General features: G+C 45.5%; 1 protein-coding gene across 1 annotated transcript; it reads left to right on the top strand.

Moving 5' to 3' along the window:
• The first annotated feature begins 265 nt into the window (after window positions 1-265).
• On the top strand, window positions 266-2,066 carry LOC119816319 (ral guanine nucleotide dissociation stimulator-like). Its single transcript, XM_038332888.2, has 4 exons — window positions 266-442; window positions 581-777; window positions 1,316-1,363; window positions 1,799-2,066. The coding sequence occupies exons 1-4, from the start codon at window positions 266-268 to the stop codon at window positions 2,064-2,066; spliced, it is 690 nt and encodes a 229-aa protein (XP_038188816.2).
• Window positions 2,067-14,618: the final 12,552 nt, after the last annotated feature.

Below are 14,618 nucleotides of genomic sequence, written 5' to 3'. Positions count from 1 at the left end.
CTGTACCTACGTCCCTGGGAGTACTGAATGGGAAGCACCTGTGTAACCGTGGCTCGTACTGCACCTGGGAGGTAGGATACGTCCTATATGTCCTAGAGTCTTTTGGGAAAGCCTGTGTGAGGAGGAGACTCAGGTAAGTGGTCCCCAGGAAGTGACCTCACTTCCTTGACAAGGACCTAACAGTTCAGAACCCTCATACCCAGAAAGCCAACTGTCGAGGATCAGGTTAGCAGGGTCTTGTCCTTGAGACCCTAGAGAGAACAGAATGTTCTCTTGCTGCCTTCAGACTACTCAAGGCTCAGGCCTCAAGAAGGACAACAGTGAAGGCCATGGTGGTGTCTGGAGACAGCGGGTCCGTTCTTGCCTCCAACGCCTCTGGCCATTTGGTATGAAGGAAACAAAGTTGACCCAGGGCAGCCAGGGTCAAGAACACACGGACCAGGTAACCACTCTGAAGTCTGAGATCTTCCTCTGGTTTCACTTGGGGTGCTTGGCATTGTAACAGTTCAGGAAAACTTTAAGTGATAATAACCAATCAGAACTGTACCTGCTTGAACAATCCCCCATGATCTCTCCTCAGGTTGAGAAGGAGTCTGTCCCAAAGAACCTGAAGGAGCCCTGTACAGAGTCCCGCATCAGTGCAGACATGGTGGAAAAGTTGGTGAACCACCTGGTACCTTCCCTGCAGAGTGGGGACCTCTTCTTTGTCCCTGCCTTTCTGTACACCTATCGAAGGTTTGCCACTACCCAGCAGGTGCTAGACCTGCTGTTCAAGCGGTGAGTGCCACCTTTAAGACCAGAGGCCTCAGATCCTCCTTTTGGTTCTAGGAAGCACTTTGCCTCTATATGAATCTACTTGTTTTCTAGAGTATTGTAGGATCCAGCAGCATGAATTCAGAAAATGCTTCCTGAAGGCTAGGCTCTAGGGACTGGGATGTCTAGATTGGGGCTGTAATAAATGCGGGTGTCCCCTGAACCTTGAAGAAGCTCCCTGTCCCTGATCAATTTTTAGATGCTTTGGTCAAAGCATTTTCCCATTTGTAAAGAAGGTTCTAGTGTAGTGAATTGACTGTGTATTGAATGAAACCCACGGGGAATAATTTGAGGGACTCCTTGCCCCCTGAATTGTCTGGAGAGAGATGTTTGTGTTCACCCATATGCAAGCATTTCTGAAGCATCTATTGTGCAGGTGAGCCAATAATCAGGAGAGCAGAGAGAACTGTACCTCCTCTCCAGGAATGAGCCTGGCCCCAAGATGTCTTTTAGCAGGGGGACCTGGGGCTTTACAGGCGACATCATTTCTGGTCTCCTCTAGGTATGAATACTTCCGCCCTTATTGTGAAGATGATGAACGGGTAAAGAAGTAAGTGGACTTTACAACAGGAGGAAGGCCTTGTCTCTCCAGAGTGGGGTCATTTGTGTACCCAGGGTAAGGGATGGATGATGCTTGAGTGTCAACTTCTTCAAGTGTCTACTCCCACACTGATGTGTAAGCATTTGTGCAGGGTGAGGAGAATTGCATGGGCAGTGTCCTTGCAAATGGGAAGATGTGGGAACCTTTGTCCTCAGGTGCCCCTGTGAGACTCATGCCAGGCAGGTTTGGTCAGCTGTCCTCCATTAGAGCCCTGAGAAAGCTGTGTGCAGCTCCCTGTTGACAAGACCCTCACAACCTTGCTCATTGTACTCATGTGCATAAGGGCTGGACATCGTCTGCCTTACAGTCCTCACTGGAGGGAATCACTAGAGGATTGAAAAGGAAAGTCCAGGAACTAACTGTGTTGTCTATACTCTTCCCTAGGACCATTTGCACCTTCCTGGACATGTGGATGGACAAGAAACCTGAGGAATTTTGCCAGACTTCAGCTCTGTCCATTGTGAAACAGATGAAGAACTACTTAATTGTTCATACGCCATACTCAGACCTTGTTCTTCGTGTCCATATGCTCCTGACTCATTTGGAGGAACAAAAGGCCACTGAAACAGAGGCCAAGGATGAAGAAGTCTCAGGTAGATGTTTGACACCCTGTGAGGTATGTTCAGTACCTGGTGTGCCGGGGGATGCTTGAGAGGCTCCTGTTTGCAGAAGTTGTCACTGGACCCTAGCCTGACTACATCTCCTTTTGTAGGATAGGATCTGGGATTCCCAACAAACTTGCACTCTTCTGTGTTTGGAAAGGATGAGGAGGTGGTCTCATCCTGGATGTGTTGTCTCTAACAGTACCTCCAGCGCCACTTCCCCTTCTAGAGATGCTTGCATCTGCAACACATCTGTCTCCATCCTTAGACCTGGGGAGCCACACATGTGCAGATCCAGAGCACTAACCAGCAGTGAAGCCAGTCGTCTGGAGCCAGAACCAACTTGCGCACCAGATTCAAAAAGCACAAACACCACCAGAAGATTCCATGATACCTCTGCTGTTGGGACCAGATATGACAGTAGATTTGAGCCAGGACAGCAATAGCAGCTGCGGTTTCTGTGTGTTTCACTACAACAGGAGACAACTAGCAACTTTCATACACTTTACCTTAAGAGCAGTGGGTCCAGCTCCCCAGAGAACATCCCTGCCACCCCTCTTTCCTCTGGTTGTCTGTCTATATCTGCTCTGCAGACAGCACCAGTTCTGCTGTTCCCCACAGAGTAACCGATTTCAGTCCAGCAGCAGTCGCTGCACCACAGCCAACTTCCCCTTCCCTGAGAAATAGCCTCTTTAGTCTTCTGGCTCTTTTCAATGTGTGTGAAAGTATGGTTTTAATAAATCATTAGTGCTTGGTTTTCATGGCCTTAATTATGGTTATGATGTCCACTCAGCATGCTTGTTCATGGTGATAGCAATGTCCCCAAGCAGATACATGGAGACCATACTGGAGATAAGGAGGCAACGCGCTTGCATTGACAGAGGCCAGAAGAATGCCTGAGAGCTGTGCTAGCCACACAGAGAGGTGAGGCTGACTGCCCCTGTGCGCTGGGGGCCGAGTGGACAGGGTCAGGCTGCCCAGGTGTCTTTCGCAGGGACTGCTGCTTTAGCTTCGGGCTCCTTAAATGGGGTGGCAGTACCATGTCAGGGTCTGATGAGAACAAACTGTCATGAGATGCCTGCTTCCCATGAGCAGAAGGCTGGGCACACACACACACACACACATACCATTTCTCATATTCAGTACACAGTTTGAAGAGTGAGTGTCAGTTTTTAAGACTCTTCTATGTTATTGATGATGTTTAAACCATGCTGATTTTCTTGAAGTAATGCTTTTGTTAATGTTGAGGATAGTCTGGGAGTGACGATGTCAAACTTTTATTTATATTTCCTTCTGTGTTTGTGGGTATGACCTGGAAACAAACCAGCTGTGCTTCTATGCCTTTTGGCTCTCCCCAGGAAAATTCCATTGGTGACTACCACCTGTTGATGTCCCACATATGTAACCTTGAACATCTAAGGCCCTTGTCTCTCCAGCAAAGCCAGTTAGGGTGTACAAGACTTCGTAGGGGTCACAGATCTGCTCATTACAGCTTCCTAGGAATGAAGGGACCCCTCCCTTCAGTCACCACAACACTTTTTATGGGAAAAGATCAAACAAGTTTTAGTTCTCTAGAGGCAAATGCCTATACTTCAGAGAGTCCACATAGCATAGAAATTGAGCTTCAGTAAGATCTGTGTAGGGTGAGATGAGTTGGGGGCTCACTTGTGCAGGAAGTCATCTGAGAGACCCTCATCCTGACTGGTTCAGAATCAGCTTCTGGTGATGAGGAGTTAGTGTGCCAGTCCATCACAGCAGGGGCCACGGACTGGCCATGGCAAGACAGTACAGGAAATGTAACATGGTGAAGATATGTGTGTGTCTGTACACAAACAGAAATGGAAAGTGCTCTTACAGGTCACAGATTAATTGTATATGTAAAATAGTGAGCCTCCATGATATCATTGGAGCTAATAAGGGACTGTCATGTCCTGAGTGAATTATGGATAAAAACCTGCATCTTAGATCTTTATCAAAGGAAGAGCTGAAAATGATATAACACAAAATTCTTATCACTAAAGTAATACAAATGATATTTAAAATGTTCACAGGGAAAACCAGAGCATTTTCACAATAAAGTTAGACTATCTAAACCTAGGAAAGAGATCCTGAATCCCTCTCTTCACGGACTGAAGGGCTCAATTTTCTCTCCAAATCTTCAGTATTGTTGTAGCTGGCACCATCATTGCTGTGACTGAGCACTGCCACGTCCACAGCAGTGACTGCCGTGTAGTGACAAATGCCATTACTCTGGCCAGCACAAGCTGAAGGATTGGGGTTAGAGCTTCTTGGAGCGAAGCCCCAGGCGGTCCCCTAGCAATCAGCTACCGTGATGGGATCTGATTCAGGTTAGAACAAAGTGGCCTTGGAACTGGCCCTGGAAGCGAGCCCTCCTGCTACTCTGCGTACTCTTTCTCTGTATTTCTTATCTTTCCTGTTTACAGATGACTGCTACCATGAATCCTAGAGAACGAAATGACACAGAGGATACTGATCTACTTGACTCTGCGCCACTGTTTATTCAGGCTGTTGCTCAGGAGTTTGAGAAAACTAACATACACCCACAACATAACCTAGGGAGGATACATTCAGTACTTGATTAATGGTCAGTGGTGGACAGCCCCGCGCTGGACACCAGAGTCTGGAAATTACCTGGATCCCCTTCCTTACACAGGAGGGTATGATGAATTGGGTAATAGATGGGTTAATCATGAAGGGAAAAGGCAATTATGGAATACACTGCTATGCCCACGGCTGTCACGCCTGTGTAGCAGAAAAATGCCGCTAAGGTGGAGCGACGCTGAAGGGTTGGGGTCTGCGCTCCCAGGAGCTGAGCCCCAGGCAGTTCCCTGGCAATCAGCCACAGTCATGATTCCGGATCAGCAAACTCGCCCTGGCTAACCCTGGCGCTGTATTGAGCTTTCTGTTCCTTCTTTGTTTCTGTATAGTTCTTTTATCTTGCCAGCAGATCAAGAAGTTTCAGGACATTACCAATAATAATAATAATAATCAAACTACTGAGACATATTGGACTCTGGCTCGCTCTCTGGGAAAACTTATGGATACCCTAGAACAAAAGGAGTTCATGATGGGAGAGGCTAGCCAGAATGAGAAACCCCCAGGTGCATTTTAGATAAGAGAGAAAGGCAGGATTCTTGACATTAAGAAACCAATTATTCACCATCGGAGCAAGCCTTGGGAGTATAACCCTAAAGAATGGTGTTTTGGGTTACCATGAGAACAGATATGATTTAGGGCTATGAGAAAATAGTTGGTTAGTGGTGTGAGACGGATTTCAAAGAAGAGCTCTGCTCACCTGGCCCTAACCACAAGACATACTGGAAACAATCAATTGTCTGCTTTTGATTATTGCCTATAATCATTCTTCTCATGTAATTTGTTTGCCAACTTCCTTCTGTGATCCTATAAAACTGATGCTTGAAACTTCAGTAAATTTGCAGCAGCATATTCAACCCTTATTGAGTGTGTCTGTCTGTCATTTCCTCGCCGATTCCTGATTTCTCCTAGCCTTTCACCCCTGTTCTCCCGCGGTCGGTGGTCCTCCACGAGAGGCGGGTCCGTGGCAGAGCACTGTCCGGCAGCACGGTAAGAAACCAAGTTGTCTCTCAGCTTCATGGGCCTCAGTCCATCATGGCAAGGAGGGCAGGTGCAGCTGAGCAGTTCACCCCCACACTTGGTCAGGAAGCAGAAGAGAATCGGGGTACTTGGCGGGCTTTCTTCTTTGATTTCTGTCCAGACCCCAGCCCGAGGGACACTGCTGTGCACATCCAGTGTGGGTGTGCCCTCATCAGTGAACCTCCTTACATGCCACCACCACAGGATACACACTCGGTTGTGCACACCCATCTCCTGGAATTTCCTAAATGCACTCAGCTCTCCAGAGAACTAATAACCACCTTCCATGCATCAGTCTAACATTCAATGTGGACTTACTGTGGTAAGCCTGACCCCTGTGGTTTCTCCTTCCTAAAGATTCAGGATCAAGGCAGGCCCAGCTGTGCTTCTTCCTGCAAAGGAGAGAGAGCAAAGAGCCTGTGTAACAGCAGGAAAGGGAAGGAGCCTTGGAGACTTTGCTCTGAAAGACCCTTGGCAGCACCCTTGCTGTTATTCAGCAACAGCTTGGCACAGGACTATCTACTAACTTTCAGGAAGAGGTCAAGTAGTCCAGCCCTTGCCTAGCATGTGTGAGACCCTGCCATTGATCCCCATCACTATAAGAAGAAAACCAGTTTTCAGATACGTGTCTGTCACTTCCTATTTTCAGGACTTATCTGTGGTAGATTCTCAAACTACAGATCTTGATGTCCTTGAACTCTGTGAAATTTACCATTCTATATTTTCGTTTAGTAGCTTGAACTGGGAAAAGCACATTGTGGGTTCAATGGAGGACCTCTCTACACAAGAGCTTCCCTGGATTTGACTTAACACATTACACAGAGGTTTGTTATGTCAGAAGGTACTTAGGAAAGAACCATCGCAGAGTTAATATGTAAATGATACATTCACAGTAAGCAGAGGTCATTTGGTACTGTTCTGTTGCTGTGATAGAACATCAGGACCATGGCAACTTCCAGAAGGAAGAGTTTATCTGGGTTTAGTTTCCAGAGGGAGGCGAGTCCATGCTGGTGTCGCTGAGGCCTGGCAGCCAGCAGAGAGAGCAAACTGCAAGTGATGGAGGCCTTTCAACCTCAAAGCCGCCATAGTGCCATCTTCCTTCAGCAGGATTGTGCAACTAAAACCTCCTCAAACAGCATCACCACCTAAGGACCTGAGACTGTGGGGATTCATATTCAATCAACCACAGCTGTGTAATTAAACAAGCTGTATGAATAAACAGATTTCAATCATCTCAATGGAAAAGCAAAATGGAATTGTATTTCATAGTTTTCTGGTTGGAAACTGGCTGTAAGTGAATCAAACTTGTGCAACTGTGATGATGGTCAACAATACTATGTGTTAATCTTAACATCATTATACAATTATCATCCTCGTCATGTTAAAACATTTAATTGAAATTTGATGTAATCCAGTTTGTACATTGGTCTTTTTTTTTCTTTTTCTTTTTTTAAAGATTTATTTATTATGTGTACAGTATTCTCAGTTTTCTGTCTGCATGTATGCCTTCAGGCCAGAAGAGGGCACCAGATCTCATTACAGATGGTTGTGAGCCACCATGTGGTTGCTGGGAATTGAATTCAGGACCTTTGGAAAGAGCAGGCAGTGCCTCTTAACCGCTGAGCCATCTCTCCAGCCCCTGTACATTGGTCTTTAATGCACGTTCCTGGTTGGTGTAGGTTCTTCTATATGTTGCTTTCATTGGTTGAATAAAGAAACTGACTTGGCCTTTTAATAGGGCAGCACATAGATAGGCGGGGAAGACAAAACTGAATGCTGGGAAGAAGAGCAGTATGGCAGACACCACGGTTCTCCTGCCTGAGACGGATGCTGGTTAGAATCTTTCCTGGTTAGCCATGACCTCATGGTGATACACAGATTGGTAGAAACGGGTTAGATCAGGATGTGAGAATTGGCCAGGAAGAGGTTAGATATAATGGCCAGTCAGTGTTTACATAAATGCAGTTTCTGTTATTTCGGGTGTAAGATAGCAGGGCAGCCAGGTCGATAAGCAACCGGCTTGCTCTTACTACGCCTGGTTCTTAAGAACAAGAGTTACTCTCTGGTTCAATAAGGTGCAGGATTGCAGAATGTGGAGTCAGGGAGCAAATTCTCTGGGCACCAACCTTTGTTGCCAGGGACCAGCCTCAGCAGAGAAGTAGGTCTCGATTCTGGGAGGCAAAATGAGTACACAAACATAGGATTCTGATGTAAGCTGACAGGCTATCAGCTGCAGGGCAAGTTCTTCTTCTTCTCCTCCTCCTCCTCCTCCTCCTCCTCCTCCTCCTCCTCCTCCTCCTCCTCCTCCTCCTTACCCTCCACCTCCTCCTCCTCTTCTTCCTCTTCTTCTTCCTCCTCCTCCTTCCATCCTGAACTTCAAACTTCAGTTTTTATTGTAAATTTTACACCAGGAAAATGATTTTTTTTGCCACAAGCCAATCATTACCTGGGCAAAGCAGTTCACAAGAAGTATGAAGATTCTTTGAAATCAGAACATCATCATCCATCATGACATTTTCCCAGTTCCCAAGCCCCATGCCAGCCACTATATTCTTAACTCTTAGCTGAGTTAATCATAAAACAACTTTTGTGGCTTTCCCTCAGAGGCAAACTATTTGCTGTTACAGAAGCATAGTTCAGTGGGTTTCACTCAATTGTCGTACCTTTCCCATTGTTTTCGCCAAAATTTCCTCACGATTCCAATTTTGATTTACAAGGCCATAGGCAGTCAGCCTTAAAGCTGTAGGTTCTTCATAAACTTTATTATCATAGACAAGTTCTTTTTTGTTTTAGTATAATTCTTTTGCCAAGTTTTGTAATCAGACAAAGAACAATTTCTGCATTTTCCCCAAATTTTCCCAATTGTTTTATCAGTCAGGTTTTTTTTTTCTTCCATGCCTGCCCATTCTATCAGATCAGGAAGACTCATATTACCTTATAGAACATCCATTCTTTCAGAAGCCACTGGTGTGAAAGAGAAAAAGAGCATGGAGAACAAGTGTACTAGTAGAGTGTAGAAAGGAGCGGAAGGGCTGCGTCCCACCACCCAGCTGCCGGCTAGCTTTACACCCGAAATAATTACACGGAAACTGTATTCATTTAAATACTGCCTGGCCCCTGGCCCGTTATCTGTAGCTTCTTATTGGTTGATTCTCATATCTTGCTTTAACACATATTTAGTAATTTATATAGCACCACGAGGGGTGGCTTACCAGGAGAGGTCTTAACCTGCGTCCATCTCAGAGAGGAGAAGCATGGAGACTGCATATGGCGACTGCCTGAAGCGTCTCCCCAACTCTGCTTCCTTTTTCCCACAATTCTGTTCTGTCTACTCTGCTTACCTAATTTTCTGTCTCTTAAAGGGCCAAGGCAGTATCTTTATTAATAATGAAAGTAACACATAGACACTCCTCCATCATTTCCCCTTTTTCTGTTTAAACAAAAAAGAAAGGCTTTATCTTTAACATAGTAAAATTACATGTAACAAAAGAGTTATCAAGCAAGAATTACAGTTACAATATTTAAATCTACTTTATCTTTTATCATAACTAAGGGAAGCTATAACTATCTATTTATTCTTCAACTCCATCAAAGACTCGAGAAGGATATAATATTACCTAAGTAAACAAGAAATATGCAACTTTCAAACTCTAGAAATGACAGAGACAATTCGCTGCCTGGACAAAAGTTCCTCTGTACTGTTGGGGCATCTATCTTCGGCCTTCAGGCCCATAGTGTCCAGCAGACATTTCCATAAAGCAGGAAATTCCAAAGACAGTTCAGTCACTTTCTGCTGTGTCCTGCAGAACGTTTCGTAGACTCTTACATGAATCAGAAACCCCAAAAGACCGTCTCACCCTTAGGCAAGTTCAGCAGTCCTCTCTCTGCGGGTTCTTTGTGTCCAGTTTATGCAACAATCCAGGCAAGAGCAGTTTCTTGCCCAAATGGCTATCAAACTCCATAAGGAGCCTCTTCGATGCCCATCTTCCTCTCGAAGTAGATTGGTGCTGCCAGGAACAGACATGTCTCATTGTCATGATAAACCCTAAGTTATTAAAACATTAAATGCCATATTCTGCAGTCTTTGAAAGATATGAAGAATGCCTATCTGAAATATATCTATGCACATCTAGAAAATCTAACATGACTACAAACTTGACTATTATCGATGATTATCCATAACATTAACAACCTATATTTCTTAATTATACATTACATTCTTAAATGAACTACACAATCACAATACCTTAATCAAGATCAGAAATACATATACATATAACAAAATTGACCTTAAAATCCATACCAATGCAAATTATTCATCTCTATATCATATCCTCCTTTAAATGTAAAAGAACATTTATAAACAATATTTGGGAATATGGGCGCAGTTTTCTCTCTCCACACTGCTTCCTGCTGAATGGATGCACTGCCATTCAGGTCTTTTATGGTATAACCTGTCTGTTAGGTTCATCTCAGTTGGCAGTTGAGTGAAGTAATTTTTTGAGGGTGTTCACAGCAACCTTTCAGGAGGGCGTGGTCTATCATACCATATTGGGATAGAAGCAATCCACAGAATCTCATCCTCTGTGAAAACAAGAAGAAACTCTTTTCCAAAGCATCATGATCTTAGATCCAAATTCTGAAGTCATACCATTAAGTGGTGCTGACCATCCACTTCTGTGTCAACTGCAAGTCCAGATGAAAATCACCTCTCCACCTCTGCAGCTACAAGTTCTTCATCAGTGTTATTGAGGTGAGCCCTACCCCCTTTGTCCTTAATCTCTCCAAATGATAGAAATAAGAGGATGGAATTCAAAAAATCCATGTGGTAGTTTGAAGCCTTATAAGCCAGGGACTGGCGGTCTGGAGGCATCAAGGAAGAAGAGCAAGGTATTTAGCTCTGCTCTGACTGGCAGAGGGTGCTACTGGGGTCTGACATGTAGCCACATCAGACTGGCCTCCTCCTTCCCACGCTAGCTCTCTAGGTTGTGGTCATCTCTGTGGGACACTGTCTTTCCTTTTGAGTCTGGGAGTGGAAAGCTTCCCTCTTAGATGCTCAGTGAGCTGACTTCCACAGTAGCCACTTGGGAGGTGGGAGGCTGTATCTGTCAGGGTGTGGATCCTAGGAGAAGAGGTGGGGATGATGGACACCCAGGGTGGCATCAGAATGGGCTATAGAGTGAAGGGGATGAGAAGTTCAGAGACCTGGGGAAGTTTGAGTTTCTTCTGGAGACTGCTTCAGAGACTATCATCAGCGAAAGGAGGGGAATAAGGTGACAGGAAGGCAGGGATGAGGCGTCCTTATCTGGAGCACCCCCAGGTTCTGGTGCTGGCACTGGGCCTCTAGGCACTAGGCAGCATTTTCACACAGGAAACTGATTGCCCGGAAAAAGGATGCTTGTGAAAGTATCTTACACATGGCCCAAATTGAAAATACAAGAGAACATGTACTCTTGCTGAGGGATTGGAGGCCCCGAAGCAGGCACAATGCTTTTGCCAGTGTCCTGGGAGGCTGCACTTAGTTTCTCCAAAGCTTGAGACAACAGCTCTTGTTGCTACAGCTCCAGTCAGCAAGGGCTCCTTGCACCCGTGGAGTGGAAGGGCACCAGCTAGAGGAAGCTTTATGGCTTCCATCAGGAGAGACTTTTCTGGGATTATCCTGAGGTCCTCTCTAGGTCAAGCAGGGAGCTGCCCAAAATCTGCTTTCTGATGTGGTTGTGAGTCTGCTTTCAACAAAATGCATGATACGTGCTCACCTGCCATGGGGATCTGACGCTGTAAGAATTCCCAGGCGACCCCGTGAGCTCATGTGACTGGTGGAATGTTTCCCATGTACCACAAGCACTGTCCGATAACAGTCCTGACCACGTGAGCGGAGGGACATCTGCAAAGCCTTTGGTCTATCAGTGTTGTGACTTTCAGACCTCATACAGGAGAGCAATCCTGTGGAACTGGGTTGCACAGTGTCTGGTGCTTACCATAAACTCTACAATGGTCCCGTACTTGGGCTCACTCAGACTTAGGTTGAGTGGGAAAAGGGGAGGGGCCATGTGGCCGGAGGCCTCTAATTTAAGGTAGATCTGAGGCCTGAGTAGTTAGGGCAGGTCATTGTAGGCTCTTTGGCTTCCCACAGTGACCTTCCCTAGAACCAGGGCGGCAGCATCCTTACTGCTCAGATCGGTCCAGACTCTCAGAAAGCTCTAAGACTGCCAGCATGGCAGACGTCACCAGAGTGCAGTGGATGACAGCAAGGACAACAGAACAGCAGACTTGCCAAAGACAGTGGCTATGAGGGAGAAGGGCTGCGTTCCATGATGGCCCTAGGTCTAGAGAGGCCAGAGATTATATTTTCTTTTATTTCTTGTGTGTGTGCTTTCGTGTAAGCCAGAGGATTCAGTTCTCTCCTACCGTGTAGATCTCCAGGAGCTTGTGTGGCTTGGTGAGAACACCTCACTGGCCCTGCCCTGTGCTCTTTAAGGAGGCACTTTCAGGAAACTGGAGGGAGTGAAGTGGCGGGTGGCTGTGAGTTTCTCTGCTTCTTTCACAGTAAATCACGCAGGTGCCCTTCGCTGTTTGCTCTGTTTCTGTATTTCTCACAGGCCTTCTTGCCCATTAGTTTATCTATTTCTCTGGATTTACTCAGAAAGTACTTGACCGATCCATCGACTCTTCATCACGTGATTTCTCCACATGACCTGGAGCCTCCTTAAATTCAGTTATATCCACTAGAGAAGTGAACTCAAGGCCTGTGTTTCTCCTTTGGTAGGTCACTTAAATACCCTGTGGGAGTGGGGTCAAAACCTGGCATGCTGGGATTTGGAGTATAGACCAATACAACTCCCAGGCCTCGGGGCTGGGATGAATGCAAGGGGCTGGGGGCTACACTCCCCGCTGGTCCAGAGAAATAATTTATAATCTGGGCTGGCACCAGACCCCGACATTTTTTGACTATTTATTTATTTAAGCCCTGACTACAGTTTCCCTTCTTTCTTTTTCTCCTAGTCCCCCTCCCCTATCCACTCCTCCTTTGTTTCTCTTCAGAAAAGGGCAGACCTCCATGGATATCAGCCAGTTGTTGTATGTCAACTTGCAGTGAAACTAAGCACCTCCTCTTCCATTAAGGCTGGGCAAGGCAACCCAGTATGAGGAAAAGGTCCCCAAACAAGTAACACAGTCAGAGGCAGCCACTGCTCCCATGGTTAGGAGTCCCACAGGAGACCCAAGTTACAGAACTGTAACACATGTAGAAGGCCTAGGTCAGTACTATGCAAACTGCCTGCTTGTCGGTTCAGTCTCTGTGAGCCCCTATGAGCCCAGGTTAGGTAATTCTGTGGGTTTTCTTGTGGTATCCTTGACTCTTCTGGCTCCTACAATCCATCTTCCCCCTCTTTCCCAGAATTCCCTGAGCTCCACCAAACATTTGGCTGAGAGTCTCTGCATCTGCCCCCATCAGCTGCTAGATGAAGCCTTTCTGCTGAGTCCAGGACTAGATGGCAGTCTATGAGTTCATCAGAATGTCAATAGGAAACGTTTCATTGACTTTTTTCCACCAGTCTTGCCTGGTTCTATCCTAGGTCTCTGGCCCTCCAACCAATGTCTGGGGTGAGTGCCCTCTCATGGTATGGGTCTGAAGCTGGACCAGTCATTGGTTGGCCACTCCCACAATTTTTGCTTCATCTCTATCCCAACACATCTTGTTGTAGGACAAATTGTAGGTTGAAAGTTTTGTGGTTGGGCTACTTCAAAAGAACTAGACATTTTTGGTTTGTTGTTGTTGTTGTTATTGTTATGTAGTTATGGGGTGGGAGGGTTGAACTCAGGGCCTGGTGCCTGCCAAGCATATATTCTACCCTGAACTCTACCACCAGGCTAAAGGCAATTATTGTGAAGGTCAATTTCTTGAAATGAAAATCAATCCTTCCTGTATAACAGAAAACATATTGACAAAAGAAAGCCAACTCTTAGAATATTCACAACACATTTGTCTCAAGTGAAAAACACTTCTGCGGTCTACAAAAAATCTTTTTATATCAGTAAGGAAAATTCTAGGCTCTGTTTATTCATCTGTGTGAGGCATTAGCCCCAGCCCAGGGCCACAGGCCTCCCAATTCCACAGAAGGAGTTTGCGATAATCTTTGCTGGAAAGGGTGCTGATCAAAACTTGGTGGACAGGCAAGGCACCACTGTGGCCCACTGTGCCACATAGATGAAAAAACCTCAATGGTGGCCACGCTCCCTTCACACTCTGCAAACACAGAGAGAAGAACAAAGCACAGATGACACAAATTTATTTCCAAAACACCTGAAGTGCGTTTGCACCGGCATGTTTTGGAACACTGTGCATTTCCACTGGCAGTGACTGACATACGTGGGTGCATTTGACCCTGTAGCAGCTCATGTATCCTTAGTACAAATATTTTGAGGTAACTTGTCAAAGTGTCTCTGTATATTTGAATATTTTGAAGAAATGGTAGAAGATATAACCTTCTCTTCCATGCACTCATGGTAAATATTAAAAAAACTCTGAATTTGTTAAAAAGCAAAACTCAAAATTTTCAAAATCTTTTTTCAACCAAGATTCTTAACACAGGGAAGCAAAACTGGACCTGGAAATGGGCTTCATCATAAAGAAAACAAAAGTATTTATATTTTACAATAAATGGAATCTTGTTGCGTCTGAAAAATTATCAAAGTGATTTATATCTAGAGGTGAAATCACAGCAAGAAAAGATGAAGAGGAGGAAAAGAAGGGAGAACAGGGGCGCTAAGTGTGAAGGTCAATTTACAAACGGAGCTATCTAAGGACGTTACCCAAAAGCAATGTTAACTGAATACTTAAATATTCCACATTCTGTGCATCAAAGGGATGTGGGGCTAGTAATCATCATCACTGAGTTATGAACATGCCAAAGATGAGTTCTAGAAGCCCAAGGACGCAGCACAGGTGTGGCTGTGGGATCAGAGGG

Source organism: Arvicola amphibius, chromosome 6, assembly GCF_903992535.2.
Source record: "Arvicola amphibius chromosome 6, mArvAmp1.2, whole genome shotgun sequence".
Lineage (NCBI taxonomy): Eukaryota > Metazoa > Chordata > Mammalia > Rodentia > Cricetidae > Arvicola > Arvicola amphibius.
Note: the sequence above shows the minus strand (reverse complement) of the source record. Positions and strands in the feature narration are given on the sequence as shown.

Bases quoted from the DNA above. Each gene is read 5' to 3' on its own strand.
- LOC119816319 (XM_038332888.2), top strand. From the start codon at position 266: ATGTTCTCTTGCTGCCTTCAGACTACTCAAGGCTCAGGCCTCAAGAAG. The intron at 443-580 runs GTAACCACTCTG...ATCTCTCCTCAG, and splicing joins GTCAAGAACACACGGACCAG to GTTGAGAAGGAGTCTGTCCC. The intron at 1,364-1,798 runs GTAAGTGGACTT...ACTCTTCCCTAG, and splicing joins GATGATGAACGGGTAAAGAA to GACCATTTGCACCTTCCTGG.